Source organism: Trichomonas vaginalis, chromosome VI (assembly GCF_026262505.1).
Source record: "Trichomonas vaginalis G3 chromosome VI, whole genome shotgun sequence".
Classification (NCBI taxonomy): domain Eukaryota; phylum Parabasalia; order Trichomonadida; family Trichomonadidae; genus Trichomonas; species Trichomonas vaginalis.
This window is the reverse complement of record NC_067208.1, coordinates 3,945,856-3,971,667: the sequence shown is the minus strand read 5'-3', so window position 1 is coordinate 3,971,667 and position 25,812 is coordinate 3,945,856. Positions and strand designations below refer to the sequence as shown.

Here is a 25,812-nt window from a genome sequence, read left to right as displayed (position 1 = left end):
ACCCTTTCATGGAGGTAGTTTTTATCCGCTAGTATTTTCCCTTTGAATCTCTTTACAATTCGAAATCAAATTCAAACCTCAGTAGAAGAAAGGAAGAATCGACTTACTACGGTTGTAATACGATAAATACATATATTTAATTATTTTTATTTACATAATAATTGTTTGAAGCTCATATTCCATCAAATTTTTAAATAAAAACATTAAAATGTGAAAATGTTCATATATTTTAATAGGGTTTTGGCACTTTATTGAGGAATTACTACATACATAGTCGAACTGAACTTGATATTTTGAAATTTAAATTATTTATCAAAATTAAAATTTAACTTGAAATTTATAATTATTTAGTCATATTTTGCATAATTCTAAGTAGATTTTGTAAAAAATCAAGAAAGAAAAATTTTAACGTGCTTTATTTTTTCTTTTTTATAATAATACATATTATTATATAATTAACATATTCATAATGTTTCACCCTTTCAAAGATATAATCCTCCTCCTCTCAAATAAACGTACATACGGGTGGCCTCTTTTTTCAAAAAATTAAAATTTGAAATTTTGGGCTCAAATATTAGAGATTTTTTCAACCTTCAACGATATATGTTGTCTATATCAGACCTCCTTTCTTTTTGATACTTAACATTGTTCCTAAATCTTAGCCGTTAAGGCTGTTCTGAAAATATTTTTTTTTCGAAAAAATTCGAAAAAAATTCTTAAAATTCAAAAATCCCTTAATTCCTGAGGATTTTGGAAAAAAGTTTTTACATGAACATGTGTATATTATATGAAGTATATTGATAAGGTAAAAATCAAATTTTATTGCATATTCATCGAGAAAATAAACTAACGAATCCCTCAAAATTGAGAGGGTAATCCTCCTCTCAAATAAACGTACATACGGGTGCACCCTTAAAAAAAGGGGAAACTTCGTCGACAACAAAGGTATCGACCAAAATTGTTCCCATTATGCTTGACATATGAAGTATAGTAATGGTGTGTATGGACTCATAGAATGACTTTCGTTTGATTTCGAGATATATTATCATCTTCTAAAATATCCATTCTTTACTTGATAACCCATATGTATTATCGTATTATGAAAATTAAACGAAAAAATATGGCTCAAGACGAGCAAAATTCGATGCTAAAAAACTAAATTGTTTAATGATTAGGGTGCTTTCGGGTATTTTTCTGAAGTAACACTTTAATCGTTTTTCTTTCTACATCTGTATATAAAACATGCACAAATAAGTATTTATAATTAAAAATATTATTTATAATGTTAGATCTTAGATTTTATTAATCATTTCTTCTTAAAATGAGACTATGGTAATGGGAACTGTGTATGAGAATTGGAGTATTGTTAAATTGCGCGAAATGTTGATAAGTTTCAAACACAATTTGTAGTATGTTCAAGTATATTAGAATTTAATAACATGTGATAACATCGACTGCAAACAATCGATTTTAAGTGATTGATGAAAATGGATATCAATATTTAAAATTTTCGAGGTTTTTTTGACTGATAGCAATTGCTTTGGACACCTAGAATGAAGCTCTCCTTGGTGAGTTTCTCCAAATTTTTTCCATTTTAGAAAAAGCCTATGGAATTTTCTAGAAAATGATAACGTTTTTTTCAATTATCGATTTTTTTTGGAAAAATGAGGTTAATTTTTTTGAAAATTTATAATTTAGAGAGAAATAAACCATTTTATTATGTTATAAATCGATATCACCTTTTTATTTTTGTTATTCTATAATATTTCTACTAAAATATATCACTTATACAGCAAAATCATATAACTATTTTTCAAAGAGATAGAAAAGAAGTATATATTCCTAAATCATAAAGCAGTCATAGTTTACTATCAAAGATAATATATTATTCTATATAGATAACCATCCATTGCTAGTAATTTAAAATTATTTCTGGTTCATATTAAGGATTATCTTCACATGTTTAGAAAATATTGTAAACATCTAGAAAACAATCAATAACATCATGATTTTATTAACAGATGAGTTCAAGATATATATTGTGAAATAAAAATGCCATTTTTAATACTTATATCTCAGTTAATGTTATTGTATATGACATAAAAATGAAATTTACTGTATACACATTCATGGCTTTAAGGAAAATCTGATTTCCAAAACCAATCTCAAACAGTAAAGTATGATAACTTAAGTTCTACAAAGTATATAGTTTCTTAACTGTAATAATTATCATTTGCAGATCCAAAATGAAAGAATATGCAGTGTAACACACTCATTTACCTATTGTTTGCTCAAAATAAAGAGTAAAGACAGGGTAAGACATCTATTCAGTTCGTGTGTTTAATTTTACCACCTATAATGATTATATTTATAAAAGTGTTATGCGACCAAACAAACAAATCCCTGAAAAGAATTCAAAATTTAATGTCGCGACTACTTTTTTTATCGTCTATGGCAGAATATTTTCCAGAAAAAATTTTTACATTCAAAAGATTTATTTCCCATGTTGACCGACACGACAATAGATTTGGCCCCGGACGGGCGACACACAGCAGATGGCAGACTAATTGTATACAAGGGTGATGTTATTTCCGATGATTTAGGATTAAATTACACACTTCTTGAAAAACTTGGTTCAGGTAACTTTGCTGATGTATATTTGGCTAAGGACGATAGGTACAACCAATATTACGCTTGCAAAATTGTAAAATTGGATTGCAGCGCAGATTACGGAGCAATAGAGGTAAATCTCAACTTGAAGCTTCAAAACTTACTAACTGACGAAGAGAAAATGAACATCGTACAAATGGAAGGGTGTTTCACGTATGAGGGTCATGCTGTTATCATATACGAAATTTTAGGTCAAGATATGTACAGTATCCTACAGAAAAACAACTTCCGACCGATGAACCTTAAAATGATACGTCTTATTTTCAAGGATATTGCTAAAGCTTGCCAAGCTTTGCACAAAAATAAGCTTATTCATGCAGATAGCAAGCCCGAAAACATTTCGCACATCAAGAATACAATAATTTCCAAGCTCGTTGACCTTGGTGGTATCGTTGAAGAGGAAGAATGTTTGTCTGGTTATTTCATTACGAGATATTACAGAGCTCCTGAAATTGTCTTAAGTTATCCTATTACAACAGCAGCAGATATTTGGTCTCTTGCTTGTACAATTGCCGAATTGGCTCTCGGTCTACCTTTATTCTGGGCTGAAAATGAAAATTTCATGTTGAGAAGAATGTCAAGAATAATTGGCGAGTTTCCTCAAGAAATGTTACAGAATGCTCCTTTGAAGGATAAATTCTTCGAAAACGGAACATTTATCGATGAATCTACTTGGTGTGCAATAAATAACCGTCCGCAGCACAAAACGCACTGTACGTACCCTGGTGTCAAGTCATTGGATGACTTTGTCGTTCAGGGAGATCCGAATAGCGCATTATTTTGGGATTTGCTGAAGAAAATGCTTGTTTTCGATCCGAAGAAGAGAATCACTGCTCAAGAGATTCTTCAGCATCCTTTTATTACAAGTTCCAATTAATTAATTTTTTATTTTGTTTTTATTTTTTTGTTGTTGCGGTTTAAAACGTGTTTGTATGATTTGCATTTAATACACTGTTTTCTCCTCATTATATTCACAAATAATTATTAAAATATGCATCATTTTCTCAATATTATTCCAAAAAAAGGAATTATAAATGGATATATTCAATTAAAAACTTTGTGCCTGTATAAAAATTGTAAACTCTTGTAAAATCTATCAAGCAGATTTTTTTCTGGGGATAAAAGAATGATTTTAATCAATATAACCGGAAACATAACATTTTGACAGTGTATCTTATTTTTAAATGCCCCATGTTTTAATAATATCACATTGATTTTCTTAGCTAACTCGGAAAATTTGATGACATAAAATATAATCAAATTCTCTTCATTTAAATGCAAAATTATTTAAATGGCTTTTGTGATAAACTGTAGTATCATGATTTATGATATTGGAGTTAATTAATAAATTTCCAATTTGAAATAGATTCATCTGCGTTTGAATATCCAGTACATTGATAAAAATAATCATGTATGTGAAAAAGATAGAATCAATATAAAATACATTTTATAAAAAAACAAAATAACAAAAGAAGAAGAGCTTCCCGTTAATCATACCAATGCATTTGAACAATAGAGATGGAAATCAAGAAAGGAACAGTATAGTTATAAAAGAAAGAAGAAATAATATTTGATGGAATCGAATCTGATAAAGTTGGAACCATAATTCCAATAATCCATGATGTGGCCAAAAACATAATGATGACCATTCTTAAAATCGAATGAATCAAATTAAATAAAGTAAAATCAACATTTGTTAAGGTAACGATCGTAAAATAAACAATTGAAACTAAAATTAAGCCATTGAGGAAAGCCGAAAGCCAACCAATCGTTGTAGCGACTAAATTTGAATTATTGTTTTGGTTATGGCAAAATCCATTGGCAAAGCAATAGATTAATTCTAGTAAGAGCGTATGCTTAAAATTGTAAAGTGATTTTGCAGAGCAATAAAATAAAAAGAAAATTTGGGCTCCTATGGATATTCCAATAGCGTAATTATAATTTGAAGCATCCGGGTATTCCATATTTGCAAGAATTACTGAGAATAACGAAACGATCAAAATTAAACGAATATCTGAAATATTTCCATCTTCAAAGAAAACCAGATAGAAAAGGTAATATAGAAGTATTGCTACAGCAAGGAGTCTGAACATTCTGTGTAAAAAGGCAGCAATTTCTGTAAATTGGTCGGAAGATTGAACAACGAACAGTTTTGCGTCGAGATTTTTATCAAGTATGACTTCAAGAGTAAAGCTGCTAATATTAATGTTTGAGAAAGAAAACCAAGGCGATTTGAGTTTTGTTGCGTAAGATTCTTCATCAATATTGTACGTCAATGTAGTATTTATGGCTCTTATTCGTGTTTCCACGGAATTTTCATAGGTTTTAAGGTAGATATAAGAAAATGAATTCAAAGAATTAAAATCAGAGCAAGAAAATATAATGTAATTTCCGCTGATATAAGATCTGTCGTATACTGCACTAATTTCTGTAATCTTTTCGATATTTTTTTGGAAGAAAAATTGAAATGTCATTATAACTGCGATTATTAGTGAGATTATGTTAAATAATACTTGAAGAGATGAGTTTATTGTGTTGTATGTTGATACTGACGATAGTACTCTTTGTCTTCTCATTATCTGTCAGCAATGATTAAATTATTTGATTTAATACGACTCATAGAATTTTTTGTATTAAGTTTGTTCTTAAAGTATACTTTATATATATATATAAAAAAAAAAAAAAAAAAAGGCAGTGGGGCCTCCAGGCACTTCGTGCCCTCTAGCCCTGAAGATGTTTAGTATAATGAAGTTTTTTTTTTTCTTGGGATGGCCTTCCAGGCACTTCGTGCCCTCTAGCCCATAAAAAGTTTAGTATAACTTTGTCCGGACAAGTAAGGGTCTAACGTCGCTACAGGAAAAGTTACCGGCGTTCCAAGGAAGTATACTTTGAGAAGCCTTTTCTCCATTTTAAAACAAGATAGGACGGTTATTTTACAAAACTGACAACACTTTGACCGAGTAGTTTTTTGTGCTGAACAAAAAGTGTCATATAAACATCTGTCAAAAACCGCTTTTTAACTTCACTTAAAATGCCACGTAAGCTACGTAAGAATATACGTAAGAGGAAGAGAGCATTGAAACATCCAATAGTAAAACTGACACCACAACAACAGTTGCAACAACAAATTATGAATGACCCCACTATGTTGCAACAAATGTCAAGCAACCCTATGCTTTTAAACCGAGTTATTGGTGCACAGAGTGGGGGTTTAAGAGCGGCACTTTTAGCGAAAATGGCAGGCTATGGTGGAGCTGCAGACGGAACAGCTTATAACCCTCAAAGTCAAATGAATTTGAGTTCACTCAAAAATCAAATAACAGATGTCAAAAAGTCAAACATAGACATACAGAAACAAATAAGTGAAAACGAAAAGAAACTAGAATATGACAGACACACAAAGAAACTCAATGAGTTAAACGTAGAGAAAAAGAAGAAAGAAGAACAACTGAAAGAACTAAGTACAGAGGAATATGCGAAAAAAGTGTCAGAAAAAGCAGCAGAAGTAGCAAAAATGGAACAAGATGTTATAAATTTGAAAAACCATACTACTCAATATAAAGTACTGAAAGATGAAGAAATAAAACAAAAAGCCCTGAAGACATATATGGATAGCGATGAGTATAAAAAAGAAGTTGAAGCAAATGTAAAGGCAGAAAAACTTTTACAGTTGCAAAACCAAACCGTACAGTATGAAAACTTAGCACAAGAAAGTAAAAATAACGACGCAGCCATGCAAAAGGCAATGAAAAGCGCAGAATATATAAAAGCTAATAATGACTGGTTAGATGCCCAAGCCAACGCCAAAGCAGCCCAACTTATAGGGTCAATAAGGACAAAAATACAAGCGGATGAAGACAGTTCAAATGAAGCTTTAATGAATGCTGACTTTAAGAACGCCTTCGAAGCTCTTCATAGTAAGGTGAAACTAGTGAACGACTTCTCATCTGGAAAGAAACTGAAGTCTGAAGGTTTCGACAACGAGTTAAGAGAAGTAGCACAAAATATGACGAAAATAACAGATGCAGCAACGAGACAGGCAGTTCAAAGTGCCTATGACGCCGTTAGAGCAACTGTTGTGGAAAGTCAAGAAAAAGAGTTACAACAGACCAAAACAGACCTAGTAAATGCTTTCTTAAAAACGAAAAGTCAGGTAGGACATTATGCTGCAGATGGAACATATGTGCCAGCTGGTGGAACTTATATACCAGCTGGTGGAACTTATATACCACCAAACCCTCCAAGAGAAGCACCTGCACCAGGACTACCTAAAACATTTACATCGTCACATGGACACAGACACAGGCATGCACCAAAACCAACACAACAACCAACAGTTCAAAATCCAGCACAACAACCAACAGTTCAAAATCCAGCACAACAACCAACAGTTCAAAACACTGCACCACAACCAACAGTTCAAAATACTGCACCACAACCAACAGTTCAAAACACTGCACCACAACCAACAGTTCAAAACACTGCACAGCAACCAACAGTTCAAAACACTGCACAGCAACAACCAACAGTTCAAAACACTGCACAGCAACAACCACAAACAGAGCAAGGACATAAAAGAAGTAGAGAACAAGGAAACCAAGAATTCTTAAAAATGCTTAAGGAAGACTATGGTTACCCAGATACTCTTGACTTTAGTGACAGATATAAAGAAGCTATTAGAAAGTTCAAGGAAGGAAATACTGACCCGAACCTATTTAGCTTTATGGTTCAGCACCAAATGGGATATAATTTCAAACCTGGAAAATACAAGCTCGCTAAGGGATATGATTTAATAGCATATCATCCAAATGACATGACTGAATTTACTCCGAGATATTTGGTGTCAGAGCTAAATGATAATTCAACTCTCTTCATGAAACGCGTAAAAAATAGAGACGGAACGAAAGAAGAAAGGTTTATGAGTCCGGATGACTTAGATAGGGAACTTTTTAAAAACGGTCTCGGAATATATGAAATGCCAGCAGATGAGGTACAAGAAACTCCACAGGAAGAAGTTCAGATACAACCAGACATGGAAGAAATAGTTCAGCAACAACAGCTAGAAGAGCCTGAAGGAAACGAACAAGTCCCTCCTTTGGAAACTACAGAAATAAATGACGCAAGACTGAAACATTGGGTAAAAGCTTTCCCATTCACAAAAGATATTATTGGTAACATGGAAAGAAAACCAGAATGGCTACAAAAACATATATTTGGAAACGAGCTTATTCCATATGGACAAGCTCTGTTTGAAGAGCTTGAACCGGAAACTCAGGAAAGAGTCATGCAAACAATACGCGAAGACTCAAATACAAACTATGACAAAATCTTTCTAGGATATAGGTTACCTGAGATGGGCGACCAGAGCCCAAAGGCAAAAAGGACATGGGAAATTTACAACATACTAGGTGAACATGAGGCAAAGATGCAACAACTTGAAGCAGAGGGCAAGTTACCAAAAGCGACACCAAAGAAGAAGAGAAGAGTAGAACAAAGTGAAAGTAGTGAAGAAGTAACTTCATCTAGTGAAAGTAGTAGCAATGAAGGAAAAAGAAGAGTTAAAAACTCAGTCAGGAAGAAAGTAAAGCTTGGTACGAAACAATTATGACAAATAAATCCAACTATTCTATATTTTTACCCATATGAAATGTACGCCGCTCAGAATATAACGCCAACAGTTTTGGATGCCATGAACGGAAATGTTTCCGAATGGTATAACGAATGCGACAATGCCATTAGAAGGTCAGAAATAGTTCCTGGAACTTACGAATATACAACTGCTGTTTCTTATGGAAACGTAGGTGAGTTTGGAGAAGGTTCTTCAACAACAGTAGATATTGCTTGCGACAGGTTTCATATTATTTCTATTGACAACTCTTTCTTATACGTGGAACAAGACATTGAAATAAAACCTTCTGCCAAGTTGTCTGACAAGAAAGGTTGCAATGGAATTTTCTATGTCGGATACCAATATGCTCCAGAAGTTTTCATGGGATATAAGATATATTCTAACTCTGACTTAGTTCAAACAGTAACATGGGCAAACTATGAATGGTTCGCTTTGAGAAACTCAGTACAACCACAAGCTAGAGAACAAACAGACCAGTATGCAAATATTGAGAAAATAAGAAGACTTGACCCTAACGTTCCAGGAGTTTATGTTAACCTTTCTGGTTCAGATGGAACTGCTGCCACTAAAGTAAAACTGAAACTTAGAGTTCCTTTGTCATCTTTCCTCATCTTCAGGTTTTTAAGATACTTGCCAAACTGGGCAGGAAAAATTTCTATCGAACTTACTCCAAGCAAAAATAACTTAGTCATTGCACCAACACAAGACCCATTCACTCTTACAGACGTAAAGGGAACAAATCAAACGTCATTCGCCGAATTTTGCAAAGACAAAGTTGACTTAGACTTTGGTTTCTCAAACTTCAACAATGAAGTAAACTATTATTTCAATGCTGCTGGAACTGCTTGGGACCCAGTTAAGTTCACATGCGAAAAGTTTGAATGCAAGAGAATAGAAAGCAGACTTGCAGTCTATATGTTGGACCCAGATATTTCAAATGCTTTAGCTGCCAAATATATTGCAGTTCCACTTATGTTCCCTATACACCAAAATATCTGTCAAAGACTTTGCAGGTGAAGTTGGAAACCAAAGTGCTGACCCAGGTGCAAGAACAGATATTGCTTTAACAACTGCAATGAAACATGCAGATACTATGTTTGTACTGTTCAGACGAACTATAAATGACTATTCTTGTTTCTACAACCCCGGTATTAAATATCATATAAACATAGATGGCAAATATTATCCAAGAGAAGAATATTCTACAGTTGAGGATATGAGGTCATACAACTTGACATTAGATGCTATGAACTTTAACAACAACTTCACAACAACCATTAACCCTGAAATGCAAAGTTCTATTATGCCATATGTGAAAGTATGGACTCATACAGGAGGTCAAAAAACTCAATATACAAATGGAGACCGTTCAAACTTTTGGCTTGGCATTCCATTTGCTGACTCAGAAGACTTTATGGGTGGTATTTCAACTGTTGGTACTGTACAAATACAATATACTGGTGACAGAGACGGTCCAGATGAACTGAGAGCAAAGAAGTTTACAAAACCAATAGCACTTTTCACGGAAGATGCTCTTTTGAAGATTCGTTCGATGAAACCTGCTGGGGCTCCTCAGATTGGCATAACGACAGCTTCCATCGAGCAGATTTTGGCAGCAGGTCAGTAAGTTGTTCTTGAACTGACTTCTCTCCGTCAAATATTGACAGTACGCCAGTTTTGACATAATATTGTATTATAAACTTTCCTTTAGAAATATCTGTAAGTTTTGTTGTTATATTTTTGTCAACGTCAAGAACTTTCACCATTTCAGTTATACCAACTTTCTTTGCTTTATGGAAATATTTTGGTTCAGCAAAGACTGCTATTCTATAACATTTACCATTGTTTGTGTAAAGAACTATTCTGTCAATGTATTTGTATTGTTTGTGAGTATAAACTTTGTTCTGCTTCAATTCAATAAGATATCCGAATACGTCCATCTTTTTATTCTAAGTAAAATGTCATTTCCGAAAAATAGAAGCATAAGTGTTTCAAAAGGTTTAATGGCGGTGGCAGATGTGAAGTTAAATTCACCAACTCAAACAAACAGTCAAAGTGTTGTTGTCAATGTCAAAGACAGAGATGTTGAAGTGGGGAAACCATACGAAGACGAAGATGGTATAACAATTGTTCCTGTAAAAGAACCAACATATCCTGAAGTTAGCAGAGACTTAAGTTCTGTTGCAGATATTCGAAACGACTACCAACAACTGAAAGACAAACTTCAAACTCAGGAGAAGATTTGTCAAGCTTTAGGTATAATGTTAAACTTGGTCGAACACAACCCTGTAAAAGTGAACTCATATGTCATTGCACCTCATGAAGTTTTGAAAGAACTATTGAAACTTTTGACAGAGGCAGACGATATAAACATCAAAGAAATAGAACCCGACATTAGTTGCTGTGGTGTTTCATATAATGTCATTGACAAGATATACGTTATGAAAGGAGGTGAAACGTTGAACTTAAAGTATAGTTTCCCAGACGTCATAAAAATATTTGACGACCACAACATTTCATTAAAATTTATTTGCTAAGTAAATGGCAGAAGATATAATGGTTTATACTATTACGACTAAAAACCCTGAGTCATATAATTCTATAACAACAAACTTACAAAGTCCTCAAGGACGGTATTGTAAACTAACCTTAAACACAATGACGACTAAAGCCTGTTTTGCTCTTTTGACACCAGAAGACTTTATTGTTGTGAATGGTAAAAAATACTCCTTTGAAGATACTTACTCAGATATACCACCAACAGGTTTTGTTGACTTATTTAATACTTTAAGTACGGGTGTAACATGTGCTGCAACTAGAGCAGGTTTCATTATGTTTGGATGTCCGACTGAGTTTACTATAAACAATATGAGCTATAATACAAAACTTATATCTGGTTTTTACTACCAACAGTTTCCTATAACAGGAAAAGGTGTCATACAAGGAATGTCTATTCCATTGACATTAAGCACACCAATCTTATATATTGTTTCAAACTTAGGTTCAAAGTGTTATTCGAATGTCGACAGAAACTATTATGACCAAAAAGATACTTATGCGTATAAACAATACTTTCTCTGCTGGTTTGCCTATTGTTCATTCGAATGCAGAATTTTCAACCTTAGTGAACTCAAACACTTTGGCAAGTATAACGTTGACATTAGTTGACGCAAACTTTGTTCCTGTAAAACTTTTATGTCCTATGTATTTGTCAATGACGGCAGAAAGTTTCGAATTGGAAGATGCAACTGGTGAAAGTATTGTATTACAAGAACAACTTCAACAACAAATAGCTCAAGAACAACAAATGCAACAAATGCAACAAATGCAACAACAAAGTCAAGAATAAAAAAAAATATTTTTTTTTTTTTATAAAAATGTACAGAATAGATGTTTCAGATTTTTATGACTTCCAAGCATTCAGAAATATGTGTCCATTTCGAGACTATAAACAAAGCAGTCGAGAATTTGAAAACGTTTAGTCATTTATGTTGACTCTGCCCCAGAATGTTATGTTATGAAAGAATGGGATGTAGTCTTTAACAAACCAAGAGCAACAATAGTGTCTGAACAAGAATGTAGACAGAAACTTTAAGAAAATAAAAGTTGTACAAGTTGGAATGAAGATGTTAGATGCTTGGATATCTTATTGTCAAAGTAGAAGATTTTTTCAGTTCGAGGTATAAAGTTCTATACACCTTCTCCAAACTTCTATTCTATCTTCACTGGATATAAATACGAACAAGTAGAATGGAAAGAAAATATTATAGAAGCTTGGTTAGACCATGTCAAAGAAAATTATATGCAATGGAAACGAAAGAGTCTATGAGTATATCTTATGTTGGTTTGCAAACATCTTACAACATCCAAGTGCTAAAAATGAAACTGCTCTCATTATAATTGGAAAACAAGGAAACAGGTAAGAACACATTCTTTACAGATATCTTATGCAAACTGTTAGAGGGCTATTCGAACCCGAATATGACAAACATAGAAAACATCTGTGGCAAGTTTAACTCCTCAATAGAGAATATGAAACTTATAGTTTGCAATGAACTTCAAAGTATAGATACAACAAAAGTTTTGAACTCAGATGCTTTGAAGAGTCTTATAACAGACAAAGTTGGAGTTGTTGAAAGAAAATATAAAGACCAAAGAGTTTGTGAAAATGTTGCAAACTTCATTATGGTTTCAAACAATGCTGTTCCGATGAAGTTAGAAAGTTCTGACAGAAGATATGTAGTTGTCAGAACGTCAGATTCTCATATGCAAGATACAGAATATTTTGACGACTTAGCAGAAACTTTGACATCTGACTTTTACAACCACTTGTTCTCATATTTTATGACATTAAATATTTCTAAGTTCAATCCAAGACAAATTCCACATACCGAAGAGAGACAAACATTGTTAGATAGCAAACAAGAGTGTATATGAACTGTTCATAGATGAACTGACTTTGTGTCATTAGATGAAAGGTCATTGTACGATTCGTATAAACAATATTGTCAAGAATATGGTTATATGGCAGCGTCTAAACGAACATTCTTGGCAAATGTCAAAAGTCTTTTAGACGTACAGAATGGTGTATATACAAAGAAAAATTTTTCTGAGTAAATTTTAAAAAAAATATTTTTTTTTATCCGATAGAAAAGATGACAAAATTCATCTCAGTAAACAAGTACATGTCAGGACTTAAAGAAGAACTAGACCCATTCACATATTTGAATGTTTACTTCTACCATTTTGAAAAGTCTTCATTCAGCAAAGTTTGGAACATCGAACCAGTTAAGTTTGCTATTGTGACTAAAAATGGTGCGAAATTTGAAGACTTAGACATAGAAGGTTTGTTAACAGTCAAGAAAGTTTTGACAGAAGGTTCTCAAACCTTAAAGAAGGCAAAGCATACAAACTTGTTATACCTTATGAACCAAAGAAAGCAGACGACTATGAATATTATGAGTCTAAGATAGTTGAAGTTCAAGGTAAATTGGGTAAAAAGATTTTAGAGTCTAAGCCAGTGTTTGCCCCTAAAGAGGAAGAGAACATTGACATTGACCCAGAAATGTTCTAAAAATAAAATTTTATTTTTACATGTCAAATTTCTTTTTCTCTGGAACTGGTTCAGGTTCTTTCTTCTCTTCTTCTACTTTCTTTTCTTTCTTTTCTTTCTTCTTCTTTTCTGGTGGAGTTATGTCAAACTTCTCAGAACCATATTTTTTGTAAAAGTTCTTTGTCCTTTAATAGCTCTTCTATTCTGTTTTCTATTTCATCTTCAAGAACAGCGCATGTGTCTTCTTTGCATTCTAAGAAGTTTTGTTGGACTTCATCTCTCCAAGAGGCGTCATCTCTGTCAACAAGTCTGTCATTGACAAATTTTAAGACTTCTCTGCTTAATGTTTTATGGTTCTTGTCATATTCCCAGAAACAGAACTTTAGAACAAATTCACCTTTCTTGTTTACACTATGTAAGATTTTATGGTCGACAGATGTTTTGCTGTCGAAAAGCTTGTCTCGAATATAGATAGCGAAATCGCTAGACATTTTCTAAAAGATAAAAATTTTAATTTTTCTAAAATATGTTAGAAAAAAGTTTGCTGACATTGACAAGAAATTTGAGAATGTTTTAAATAAGAACAAGAGGAAGTTAGAAAATGCTCAGATAAAGCCTATACATGACAAGTTCTTATTTGCTCAGAATGGTATAACAGGTCTAATTGCACACCTGGGTCGGGTAAGACTTTCACTTATCTTAAAATGGCTGCACAACAACAAGAACTAGATGAGAAGAACCCATTCTATGAGTTAGTAGTCATTTGTAGTACTTCTGGTCAATTTGACCAAACCGTCAATTCGTTCAAAGATATTATAAAGAAGTCTAAGTTAGTATGTATAAAAGACTCTGAGTTGTTAGATTGGATAAAGAAGTACCAAAGAAGGGTTTTGAAGTACAATGCTATAAATGAGTATATAAATTCGAAGTTTAAAGACCCAAATGAGGAAATGCAGAGAATATTAGAGAAGAAACACTTCAGAAACAAACAGAAAGAGATAGAATACATTTCGAAGAAATTGCAATCTTACGATTGGAAGACATACCCTCATAGATGTCTTCTTATCTTAGATGATTTCGCCTCTCATCCTTTGTTAAAGAATAGAGAACAAGATATGTGTCGAATTCTTAAGAAGCTCAGACACTTTAACATCTCAGTTGTCATTTGTGTACAGACAGCCAAGAGTTTAAGTAAGGATGTTAAAAGAATACTTACTGACATTGTACTTTTCCCCGGATTGTCCGAAGACGATTTCATGGAACTTATGAAAGAGTCCATGGCAGGTAAGTTTGACAGACATGAACTATGGGAGAAGTACAAAGTCATACAAGACCCTCATACTTCTTTCAGAATTCATATCTACGCGAACAAAGTTCAAATTGTAAAAAGTCAAGCTTGAAAAATGTAAGTGTTTAGTCTTAGTAAGTAAGTCTGTTGTGGTGCTGGGGCTGTCGGTTCTTCTGGCTTTGGAAGGCATTCAGGAAGAGGGACGTGAGACATTCGTTTGTGTCCTGTTGGAAGGAAGAACTTTTCCTGTTGGAAGGAAAAACTTTTCCTGTTGGAAGGAAAAACTTTTCCTGTTGTCCGGAAAAATTTTTTCTGTCGGAAGGAAAAACTTTTTCTGTCGGAAGGAAAAACTTTTTCTGAAGTTCGACCAAAAAGTTCTCAATTTTCGAAAATTTGAATGGTTTACGGACGGACAACTAGAAAATTTTTTCCTGTCGGAAGGAAAAATTTTTTCTGTCGGAAGGAAAATTTTTTTCTGTTGGAAGGAAAAACTTTTTCTGTCGGATGGAAGGACTCAGAATGCCAGAAGGATTTGACGAGGCAATTTACCTAATTGAGCTACTTGAGCCATCTGAAGTCAAGCGTAAAAATAAAGAGTGCAATTTACTCTACTTGTTTGAAGTTGTCAAAATACTCTGTTATTTTTTCCTTTAACAATGGCAAGTCTTCTTTGAATGTAAGTATTGTACAACCTTTCATATCATAGTGTGTTTGAGGTAACGTATCTTGAACTATTTGTTTCACATCTTCATTTGGAGTCATTGAAATCGGTAAGTTTTCGCGATAGAACCAATTTCTGTCAGATTTGTAAATCTTAGCAAGGTCGTAAAAGCTTTTGTTGTTTCTTCTGACTAAATGCAACATAACCATATCTTTATCTTCTTCATTTTCCATCTCTTCAGTATAAATCATATACTTATAGTTCTTTTCCTTTCCTTTTGGTACCGAACGTGGTATTCTTTTCTGAATGTTTTTGTCTTTTGCTTCAATGACTTCATCTTTTGCTTGAAGTTTCTTTTCCATCTCTTCACGTTCTTGTCTATGAATTTCGTCAAGAAGTCTGTAAACATGCCATGCATAACGAGGAGAAGCCCACATTGCAACTGCATTTACTAAAAGTCTATGTACATAATATCCTCTTAAATTTATTGGCAAATTTTTACGATTTTCATGTGTTTTATGCATGGCCGAAAAAAGTCGGTCTAGAGAAATTTCACTCAAAAGTTCTTGTGTGCTTTGGTTTTTGAACCAGTCGTCTGCGTGTTTAGTGTCTGGAGCAAAACATGCTGTCAAAATACTTTGCATTTGGTACATATCGTCTTTGACCGAACGAATGAGACGTAACTGTTTGTTAAACTGAACCCACTCATATTCTTCATTTATGGCTTCATGAACGATAGCAGTTGTTGTGTTCTCTGATGTTGACATATCTGTCTTTATATTCCGGATAAAAAAATATTTTATAAAAAACTAACTTTATTTTTTCTATCTTAAGGAAATTCATGATTTTCATAGAGTTTTGGCGACCCCGAAGGAAGTCGGTCTCGCTGTGCTTCATGATTTTCATAGAGTTTTGGCGACTACGTTTTCTTACGTACTCGCTGTTCTTCACTGTTTTCGTACGGAATCTCTACCCTCGGTTTTTCGAGGGTAGCAATCTTATGCCATTTTACTCAGATTTTTGTGCTGAATTCAGCAAAAATAATGTTTATGTTAGAATGTTAGATCTAACCTGTTTTTTTCACCTGTTTTTTCACCTCATTTTTCACAAGCGTTTTACATGGTAAACGTTATTTTTACATTATGACACGAAGTGAAGGTTGACACTTCGTCAAAAAAATCCCTGAAATCATATCTTTTATACAAAAAAATACAAAAAAATGACACTTTTTCATTAGATAACTGTTATTTTTTGACGAAGTGAAGGTTGACACTTCGTCAAAAAAATCCCTGAAATCATATCTTTTATACAAAAAAATACAAAAAAATGACACTAACTTTATTTTCTGACTTTCACAAAAGACCAAAAATAAACGATTTACATGTATTTTTCAGCAACTTCATCAAATAATTTTATAGCTTTATCTATCTCATCTACTTCAAACGTTTCTTTACCTTTTATGGGAGCACCATACATTTTCTCAAACTTTTCAAGTAGTTCTGTTTCAGCAGCTCTCATATCGTTAACAAACACAACCTTGACTCTATTGACTGTACTGTCATATCTTTGAGTTATATTATATGTTCTTCCTATCTTATATCTCTTTGTATTGAAGTCCTTCGGTTTCTGAACGATGTAAAGTAAGCCTTCACTGCAACGTTCCGTATCGAATGAACCATATGTTATGAAGTTATATCCAACAACTGGGTCTAACCATAACAAAACTATTGGTATAAGACTTTTGTCTATAAGATATGCTGCAGTTCCATAGAATCTTACCGATATCATAAGCTCAGGATTTCTTGTCAAAATTTTCTGAGTAGAAGCAATTCCAACCCAATGGTATGTTTTCTTTCCAGATGGAGATAAAATGTCTGACAAAGAATATTTGTTGTATTTCTTTGAGTATCTTACGTTTAAATCACCTATTCTAACCACTTTGGTGTCATTGTCTATCTTTTTAACTGTTTCAAACTCATTGTTTGACATTTCTGTTCTTACATACAAAATAAAAAAATAAATAAAAATAAAACTAACTTTATTTTTTATTTCGGGAAAACTCATGAAATTTGGTCATTTTTCAGCAAAAATAAAGTTTAGGTGAAGAGGTGAGATCTCACCTGTTTTTTCACCTCTTTTTTCACAAGCGTTTTACATGAATTGTACGATGTATATTTGAAATCCTAAACAGTTTTGTAGCCTCTATTTCTTCTTTTAGTACATCGAATGTTTTAACAATGCCGAAAGTTTCTTTATACTTCTTCTTGACGTCAGATAGAAGGAAATCTTCTGCTGTTGGATAGTTTTTGTTCAGAAATTCTAACATGTCCATTTTATTTTCTGCTGGTTTTTCTGCTTCTTTCTTTAAGTCTGCATAGTCGTTTCTCATTCTTTCTATCTCTTTGACGGAGTAGTTATATCTCCTCATTGCCGCTTTACATTTTGAACATTGCGGGTTCATTTTTGCGTTATATTCTGAAACCTTACCTGCTAAAACAACTAAAGCGTCAATGGTTTTCTTTAACTCAAAAGTTGCTGGTTTTATCTGTTTGTTCCATACCTTACCTCTTCTATCTTTATCTCTTATCTGCCATACACATTCAGCAACTAACGAAACAAAGTTGTCGTAGGTCTTAAATTCTTCAGATTTATATATGTCAGAAACATTCTTATATACCATGTCGCAATCTTTGTCCATAACCTTATGGTTGCAATGAAATCCTAGAAACTCATAGTTTACCTTACGAATGAACTTCTTTATTTCTACTGAGTCAGTTGCTTTGACTTCTATTTCATCGAATTCAGGAATAGTGAGTTTTTGTTGCTGAATTTCAGGCAATTTGGGTAAATGGTCAATAATGTCCTGCATTTCATAAAGATACTGTTCATTTGTTTCATCTTTCGCACTACAGTCTAAATTACATGTTAAAAGTTCTTGCTTTATCTTCTGGATTTCTGTTTCGAAAGTATATGAAGAAGGAATGAAGCTTTTCATCTCTACTAACATTGACGTTGGATTCATGACTAACGAGTTTGGTGCTGTAGTTGTTTGAAGTGTTGTTGTGCCGATTGTTGACATTTTTATTTTTTTATACAAAATAAAAAAAATAAAAAAAATAAAACTAACTTTATTTTTTATTTCGGGAAAATTCATGAAAATTCAAGAGGGTGAAAAAACAGGTGAAAAAACAGGTGAGATCGCACCACTTCACCTAAACTTTATTTTTGGGTCCTTTACACTCATTACGATGAAGAAGTCTTGACAAAACATTTACGTTCATGTTTGACAAAACATTTACGAAGAAGTTTCGACAAAACATTTACGAAGAAGTCTTGACAAAACATTTACGAAGAAGTCTTGACAAAAACATTTACGAAGAAGTTTTGACAAAACATTTACGAAGAAGTCTTGACAAAACATTTACGTTCATGTTTGACAAAACATTTACGAAGAAGTCTTGACAAAACATTTACGAAGAAGTCTTGACAAAACATTTACGAAGAAGTCTTGACAAAACATTTACGAAGAAGTCTTGACAAAACATTTACGAAGAAGTCTTGACAAAACATTTACGAAGAAGTCTTGACAAAACATTTACGAAGAAGTCTTGACAAAACATTTACGAAGAAGTCTTGACAAAACATTTACGAAGAAGTCTTGACAAAGCATGTACGATGAAGTCTTGACAAAGCATTTACGAAGAAGTCTTGACAAAACATTTACGAAGAAGTCATGAAAATTCAAGAGTTTTAGACCATGTTAGAAAACAGGTTAGATCTAACCTTCTACCCTAAACATTATTTTTCAATACTTTTTCAGCACTTTTCCGTAGTTATATATGAAAGACAATTCGAGATAAAAGTCATAGTACAATGGAATAATATGTTGCACACCATTTGTTGTGAACCAAACTTGAAAGTCAGAGAAACTGTTACTAGGTGGTTCGTAGTATTTAGAAGCAAAGTCATAAAAGTCCTTACCAATACATAGAAAACTATTGTTGCTTGAACTGAAACTTGCATGACACATAACATTTTGAGGGTCAAACACGTTTCTATAAACTGTCAAATCTGCTGGTGGAAGTATAAATTTAAATGGACCATCTGGTGGTAATGGCTCGTTCTGGTTTAGTAACCGAAGAAATTGTGCCCAAGAACGTTTGTCTACTTTCCAAAATAAAAACTCTGTATCTCTTGGAGGGTTAATTTCAATCTTTTGAAATGAAACGGTGGAGTTCATCTTGTCATATTCTAGTTTCAGATAGTATGTTCCATTTAGTAAAGAGTCGTATTTTTCTTGAAATTCCCAATAATATTTGTTCATTTGAGTTTGAAAGTCATTTAGAGTTTTCTCAAGACTTTCGTCTGAACGAACTGTAAAGATTCTCATTTCGTCAAATTTGTCTATTAGACCATCAGAACCTTTATACTGCCCATGAAAATATACTGCGAACATAAATGCGTTAGTTCTATTTGAAAACAAAACTCTTCTAAATCCTATTGCCTTTGCATCTGAAGGACTTTGAAGCCAACGAATTGGATAGTCAAACCTGTATGCTCGGGATGAAATTTCTTCATCTGAAATAGTCCTACCAGCATTTGTAAAGATATAGTCTAACGGTTTTGTATCTGCTACTTTTGTTCTTTGTTTTTCAACCTGAAGCATTTTATATATGTAAAAATATATTGTTTTAAAATGGTATGCCATTTCATATTTCTCATCTAACAAACAAGTTTCCCAACGGTCTTCTCCAACAAACTCAGCGTACATTTCAAATAAAATTAAAAAATGTCACTTTTTTGAAAATAAATTTTTACTTCATGCAATGTTTTATTTCTGTGCCGTCTTCAAGTATGCCCCAGTACTTACGCTTGGAGAGGACATGAACTTCAGAAAATACCTTATCTAGCTTAAAACAGCCCATCTTTTCACCGACCATGCCCATTTCAATGAGTTTGTTGTACCCTTCTTCGTTCGTCATGAGTGCGTCAATGTTCTCATAGTAAACCTTCACTTTGGATTTGACTTCGGAGAAGAATTTGTTGTAGTTGTCAAGGACTGCCTTTGCGAACTGAGGGTAAGACCAATGTTCGACAATAGGTTTTAATGTGGTTACTAAGCCACTTTGACCTTGAGTGAATTCGTACTTCAAAACAAAAGGAGAAAACCTTTCAACAAAGTTGTCGACCTTCTCATAATGTTTACTCTTCATCTCTTGAGGTTTCTTAATGGAATATCCCCATGTCGAATTCATAAGCAATTTGAGTGTCATTGCAAGTTTGGGGTTTGAAGCTTTCCTAATATCATACAGTTGTTGTATGACTTTTCCAACTGTATAGTTCCTTCCCGGGAACTCACCATCTTCGTTTGGAATTCCAGTCGGAATATATTGGACAAACCTCATGTATGCAGCGTTAAGGTCGACATAGTATATCTTTTCGTTTGAGTCGAACTTGTCACAACCAATTGGTCCAGTTTGTGGAAATTCAAGTGAGTCTCTTATCTTCTGAGAAACTTCTCCTGTTATCTCATAAACATCGTCGAAGCAACCTGTTTCATATAAAACCTTCTGACCTAACTCAGATGCTCTCCAATACAATTTGACGTCAATTGGATGTCTCAATGGAAGTTTGTTTATAGCATCTTGAAGTTCTTGCAACCTCATTGGAGTTCTTCTGGTTCAGGTTGGTATCCGAACAATCCAACTCCTTGTGGAATTGTGTACTTCTTTTGTACTAGAACTTTGTCTGGAACAACTTTTGGTCTTGCTAACAGTGAAAAGTTTGTTTCGTCTTTTGGTACAAAAGTTTCTGTCAGCTTGTCATCTGGAATTGGTTCCAACAAACCTTTCTCGAAAAGAATGTTTACAGCTCTGACAATGTTGCACTTGCCTTTTCCGAACAATGGGTTTGTAAGACTTTCGTTCAACATGAAGTGGTTGTGGACAATTGCAATCTTCAACCATGGTAAATTGAACTCAACAACATAGTCGTCATGTGAAGAACCTTTAGCTGTAGGTATGTTGACTCGGATATTGACATTTGCCAACGGTGCAATTTTTGCCAATTGACCTCTGAGAATGTACCTTGTCTTCACACATGACTCAAGATACTTCATCTTCTCATCTGTAACAAGACCAGAGTTCCTGAGACATGTAAGAATACAAGGTTCATTGACAATTGTTTCAATTGAATTGTAAATTCCATACCTTGTCAAGTCAATGTCAGACTTATTTATGAACGGAAAGTATCCAGCATGTTGTCTGACTGCTTGAGGGTTAGGTTGGTACCATTCGAACTTGACACTTGCAATTCCTTCAATTGCATTCAAAATGTCTGAGTCGGAGTCAACCATTTGTTCTCTCTTTGTAGTCTTGAAAGCGTCAAGAAGCATTGCAGCTGTTGTGACATTGCCATTTGCATAGTAAATGTGACCATCCAAATCTGTTATGGTCAATCTGAGATTGTGTCCTTTCTATTTCCGTCTTGTATGGCAGCAAGTACTCCCATGAAGCCTTCTTTGTTCTTTCCTTCGTCAAAGTTTACTGTAAAGGTTTCGACCAGATGTAATTTGACTTCTAACTTCACGGTACTTTTCATATGCATATCTTGTTCTTTCCATGGGAGCATGACCATCCTCTGCACTACCTTTTTTCCTTCTCAAAGGATGCAATTGTTCGTCATGTTTCCAGTAGAATCTGGCAAAGCCGTCGTGTCCTTCAACTTGAGGTTCACTAACATCGAAAGGCATGTCCATAAGACGTTCTTCTTCTAACCTCTCTAGTCTGTTTGGATAATTTGCACGTGCTGTTTCCAAATCCATTTCGTAGCGAAGACCAGACAATTTGTCATAGACTTTTATGGGTCTTCCCTTCCTATATTTAAACTTCTCGAAACTCTCCAACCATATCTTTGCAACTCTGCTTTTATTCTAGCAGATTTTCTATCCATTCTATATGGGGGCATTTTTATAAAAAGAAAAAAAATATTTTTTTCTTTACTTAACATAACCGCCTGCTGCCATAAGTCTTTGACGCCAACCCATACCAGCTAATGAAGGTTGACTTGGTTTAGTTTCCAAACTAAACTTTGGTTTTGGTTTATCTTCAGTTTTTGGTTTTTCTTCTTCTATCGGTTTTTTCGTCACTTTTCGGTTTCTCTGACTTTACCTCACCTGCAGGAACAGTTGTGTCGTCAACATCTTCATAAATATCATATGCCATTTGTTTTTGTTTTCCTTTCAACTTTTTGTGTTTGTTGTAAAGTTTAGAATATTTCGACTCTAAGTCAATGAGATGTTCTATAATGAACTGTTGTCAGTGAAGTAAACTTTTCCATCTGTTGTCTCGAAAGCTCCTTCAGACTTCAATATTTTATTTGTGAGAGTCTGTTTCTTTTTTGAGATACTTGCCGTTCCATTTTTATGAAAAGTGACTTTGTAGTTAGGGTTTGTATTCCAGACCTGGCACTTTCTATTATTGAATTTTTCTTCTTCATCTGTAAGTTCTTTGACAGGTTTTGACAATGGTTCTGAACTTTTTGTTTGTGGTGTCAAATCTACCGTTTCAACTTCTTCGGTCATTTCATCTCAGTAAAAAATTTTAGTTTGGTTTGTTTTCAACTGGTTGTTTAGGTTTTTTAAGTCGGTCTAAAACTTCCTGAGGTATAGGAAGAACTTGACAAACACGTGGTGTAACTGCTGGAAGCCGACAAATCCATCTTGAACCCATTTGTCTCAATGCTGTATTGTTCATTTCATCTCAGTAAAAAACTTACATTCCCCACGTTTGAGGCGGTTGAGGTTGGTTATTGTTTACCCACTGTTGTGCATGGTTATATCCTCTGTTAAAAATCTTTCACCTTGGTCCATATAGTGTCCTGCTTGGTTATAGTAGTCATTTGCTTTGTTATAATAGTTTCCTGCTTGTCTTCCTACATTGTCCATCCATCCTTGAACTTTTCCTCTTGTTTCAGGATTTGGAATAAGATTTGTTGCATCTCGTGCTACATCCCAACCTTTCTGTACAGTTTGTATAATAGGTTGTGCTTTCTCTTTAAGTATACCTAATGTACTCAAAATCTTCCTTCCAACTCCAAATACACCTCTGGCTATTGTTCCCACTGCGGGCAAAAATCTGGATGCAACCCTGCTAATGCGCCAAATAAACCCATTTCTTATAGGATAAAAAATGACGAATCCAAACAAGGACCCCTATGTTTCTAAGGCAACAAAAAAAGCACTCATGATAAAAATCTTTAGTTCAACACCAAATGCTTGGTTTATGGATATCTTGGAAAACATTCCGAGGTATAGAGAAGATGGACCACCATACTGGCTAATATTTGTCGGTCAAAACACAAGATACTGTGAAGCCATACCATTATGGTCCAAAAATATTTTAGATGTGAAAACTGCTTTGACAATATTCGTTGACAAATACCATCCAACAAAACTGACATCTGACTGTGAAAGTTCTTTCAAATCAGATGATGTAAAAAACTATCTGCGTTCAAAAAATGTAAACCAATATTTCATTGTCGACCAAAACCATTCTGCTCTTGGTGTCATTGACGGTTGTATAAAAATGTTAAGAGACTTAAACCAACCACAAGGTGGTGAAGCAAATGAAATGTCATATGACGACAAATATAGACACTTCTCCATGGCAAAGATGAGACAAGTTTTAAATATTTACAATAGCCGTAAACAAAAAGGTTTGGGAAACCACTCCCCCGAAGAAATGAAAAAACAACCCTGACTTAGAGAAAGACTATATATTTAATAATTTAGTCAAAAGAGACAAACAAGAAAGAATGCCGGGCTTCAAACTTCAGAAAGGTGACAAAGTAAAAATAGAAATACCTAAACGCGACCCATATGAAAATACTATTGACTATGACAACAATGGGAACCCGACAGGTACTCACATTCGTGTTCGTAAAATAGAAGAAAGTATACAAGAGAATATTATGAAGTTTTAGGCAAACATGGCAAAATGTACACACTGCAAGCAGAAGATAAAACTACTATTGTCAGACCTCGTTTCAAACTTGTCAAAGTTCAAGGTGGTATACTTTCAAAGACAGTTCCTAACAAAATAAGACAACTCCTGACGAATATGCTAAAGAAGTTGAAAATGACGACTAAGCATTTCTATACCATGCGTAAACTGTCATGTAAGGTGGCATGTAGTCTTTACTTTGTCCCGTTGTTTGCGTATATCCTGAAACGCGATGTGTATGGTTTCCATCTCCCTGAGTGTTACCCCAGAAACAATTTATAGCAAACTGAACGTTGTCTTTAACATCATATCCTTTACCTTTTGTCATTGCTGACCAATCCCAAAATTTATGCTTATGCCAACCTGCTTGAGATGTACTTAAATCTATGTAGTGACTGTGTGCAGGTAAATTTTCACCTGAAATCGTTTTACTTCCACCTGTTTCCTTTGAAGAGTTTGCACAATACAAAAACCTGTCGACTATTTGAGTCCAAGTTCCAAAACCAAGTACTACTTCTGGTCTGGTAGAGTTCATTGACGTATAAATAGAGCCTATAGGATATAATGTTTGAAGTATTTCTGTCTTTAATGTTTGAAGCTCTGTTTTGTCTGCTTTCTTGTCATATAAATCTTGAGCAGTGAATTTAATATTATGTTCATCCTTCATGACATAAACATCTTTACATCTAATGTTTCTCATCGTCGTTATGTCGTCATCCGATGTTAAACCTTGTGGAAAGTTAGGAGGTTTACAATATAATACATCCCCACCAGTTTCTTCAACCGTTCCTTCAATACTTTCTATAGCAACAGTTGTAAAACTTGTATGTGTATGAGTCTTATTTGCTTTCTTCTCTAACTCATCGTTAACATAAGTTTTATCTGCTTTAAGGTCTAAACATCCTGAAACCCATCCTGTATCGGCTTTAGTTTTTAAAATCTTCGATGTCCATTCATGGTACCAGTCAGCCCTTTCTTTCATTTCGTTATCTTTTTCATCCACATATTCCTTATCTGCTTTCTTCTCTAACTTACTAGCCACATATTCCTTATCTGCTTTATTTTCAAGGCTAACGTTTAAGTCTGTTATTTCAGATATAGAATGTGTATGAGTCTTTTTAGAATATTCGTTTTCAGCTCTTGTCACTTCACTTGACATTTTATTGTCAACATATTTTTTGTCTGCTAGTTCAGGATGAGTATGTTCTTTTGTTGCATAAGCATTGTTAGCTCTTTCTTCTTCTTTTGCTATTGCATCGTCTACATATTCTTTGTCAGCTTTGTTGTCAACATCTGTTTTCAAAAGAAGTTCATTTATAGGTTTCTCGTTTAAAGTTCCTTTTGTTGGATTTATACAGACAGTATTGTTCTTCTTGTCTTGAAACAGAAACTCATCTGTCATTGGGTTTAATGTCAGTTTTAAGTTTCCTTCTTTCAATGACTCAGATATCTTAGAATAGTTTGAAAAGTTTGTTGTGTTCTTATTTAGAGCTTGCATAATGAGTTGTC

General features: G+C 33.9%; 12 protein-coding genes and 6 pseudogenes across 18 annotated transcripts, besides 2 other annotated features; 8 read left to right on the top strand and 10 right to left on the bottom strand.

The window, feature by feature from the left end:
• Positions 1-912: part of a mobile genetic element that runs on past the window's edge.
• A 1,527-nt stretch (positions 913-2,439) lies between these two features.
• Positions 2,440-5,251, top strand: TVAGG3_0801600 (protein kinase protein; the record flags this gene model as incomplete). The annotated part of the gene is made up of 1 exon (XM_001310387.1): positions 2,504-3,547. The coding sequence occupies one exon, from the start codon at positions 2,504-2,506 to the stop codon at positions 3,545-3,547; it is 1,044 nt and encodes a 347-aa protein (XP_001310388.1).
• Positions 5,252-5,341: 90 nt separating this feature from the next.
• Positions 5,342-25,812: part of a mobile genetic element that runs on past the window's edge.
• Positions 5,702-8,278, top strand: TVAGG3_0801590 (kinase-related family; the record flags this gene model as incomplete). The annotated part of the gene is made up of 1 exon (XM_001310386.1): positions 5,702-8,278. The coding sequence occupies one exon, from the start codon at positions 5,702-5,704 to the stop codon at positions 8,276-8,278; it is 2,577 nt and encodes an 858-aa protein (XP_001310387.1).
• On the top strand, positions 8,318-9,671 carry TVAGG3_0801580 (annotated as a pseudogene). The gene has a single exon. A coding segment is annotated over exon 1 (1,354 nt).
• TVAGG3_0801570 (protein of unknown function, DUF4106 family) lies at positions 10,303-10,836 on the top strand (the record flags this gene model as incomplete). The annotated part of the gene is made up of 1 exon (XM_051247364.1): positions 10,303-10,836. One exon carries the CDS (start codon positions 10,303-10,305, stop codon positions 10,834-10,836), a length of 534 nt encoding a protein of 177 aa, XP_051082839.1.
• On the top strand, positions 10,841-11,648 carry TVAGG3_0801560 (annotated as a pseudogene). Its single transcript has one exon. A coding segment is annotated over exon 1 (808 nt).
• Positions 12,955-13,373, top strand: TVAGG3_0801550 (annotated as a pseudogene). Its single transcript has one exon. A coding segment is annotated over exon 1 (419 nt).
• TVAGG3_0801540 lies at positions 13,390-13,732 on the bottom strand (annotated as a pseudogene). The gene has a single exon. A coding segment is annotated over exon 1 (343 nt).
• TVAGG3_0801530 (protein of unknown function, DUF4106 family) lies at positions 14,303-14,752 on the top strand (the record flags this gene model as incomplete). Its single annotated transcript, XM_051247363.1, has 1 exon — positions 14,303-14,752. The coding sequence occupies one exon, from the start codon at positions 14,303-14,305 to the stop codon at positions 14,750-14,752; it is 450 nt and encodes a 149-aa protein (XP_051082838.1).
• TVAGG3_0801520 (uncharacterized protein) lies at positions 14,758-14,853 on the bottom strand (the record flags this gene model as incomplete). The annotated part of the gene is made up of 1 exon (XM_051247362.1): positions 14,758-14,853. A coding segment is annotated over one exon (96 nt), but the record flags the coding sequence as incomplete, so codon positions are not given.
• TVAGG3_0801510 (uncharacterized protein) lies at positions 15,244-15,663 on the bottom strand (the record flags this gene model as incomplete). Its single annotated transcript, XM_051247361.1, has 1 exon — positions 15,244-15,663. One exon carries the CDS (start codon positions 15,661-15,663, stop codon positions 15,244-15,246), a length of 420 nt encoding a protein of 139 aa, XP_051082836.1.
• TVAGG3_0801500 (organellar and viral DNA polymerase type B) lies at positions 16,679-17,089 on the bottom strand (the record flags this gene model as incomplete). The annotated part of the gene is made up of 1 exon (XM_051247360.1): positions 16,679-17,089. The coding sequence occupies one exon, from the start codon at positions 17,087-17,089 to the stop codon at positions 16,679-16,681; it is 411 nt and encodes a 136-aa protein (XP_051082835.1).
• On the bottom strand, positions 17,442-18,380 carry TVAGG3_0801490 (organellar and viral DNA polymerase type B; the record flags this gene model as incomplete). Its single annotated transcript, XM_051247359.1, has 1 exon — positions 17,442-18,380. The coding sequence occupies one exon, from the start codon at positions 18,378-18,380 to the stop codon at positions 17,442-17,444; it is 939 nt and encodes a 312-aa protein (XP_051082834.1).
• Positions 19,107-19,844, bottom strand: TVAGG3_0801480 (uncharacterized protein; the record flags this gene model as incomplete). The annotated part of the gene is made up of 1 exon (XM_051247358.1): positions 19,107-19,844. A coding segment is annotated over one exon (738 nt), but the record flags the coding sequence as incomplete, so codon positions are not given.
• On the bottom strand, positions 20,116-20,283 carry TVAGG3_0801470 (uncharacterized protein; the record flags this gene model as incomplete). The annotated part of the gene is made up of 1 exon (XM_051247357.1): positions 20,116-20,283. One exon carries the CDS (start codon positions 20,281-20,283, stop codon positions 20,116-20,118), a length of 168 nt encoding a protein of 55 aa, XP_051082832.1.
• TVAGG3_0801460 lies at positions 20,612-21,419 on the bottom strand (annotated as a pseudogene). Its single transcript has one exon. A coding segment is annotated over exon 1 (808 nt).
• TVAGG3_0801450 (uncharacterized protein) lies at positions 22,903-23,055 on the bottom strand (the record flags this gene model as incomplete). The annotated part of the gene is made up of 1 exon (XM_051247356.1): positions 22,903-23,055. One exon carries the CDS (start codon positions 23,053-23,055, stop codon positions 22,903-22,905), a length of 153 nt encoding a protein of 50 aa, XP_051082831.1.
• TVAGG3_0801440 lies at positions 23,491-24,248 on the top strand (annotated as a pseudogene). The gene has a single exon. A coding segment is annotated over exon 1 (758 nt).
• On the bottom strand, positions 24,596-25,801 carry TVAGG3_0801430 (phage tail repeat-like family; the record flags this gene model as incomplete). Its single annotated transcript, XM_051247355.1, has 1 exon — positions 24,596-25,801. A coding segment is annotated over one exon (1,206 nt), but the record flags the coding sequence as incomplete, so codon positions are not given.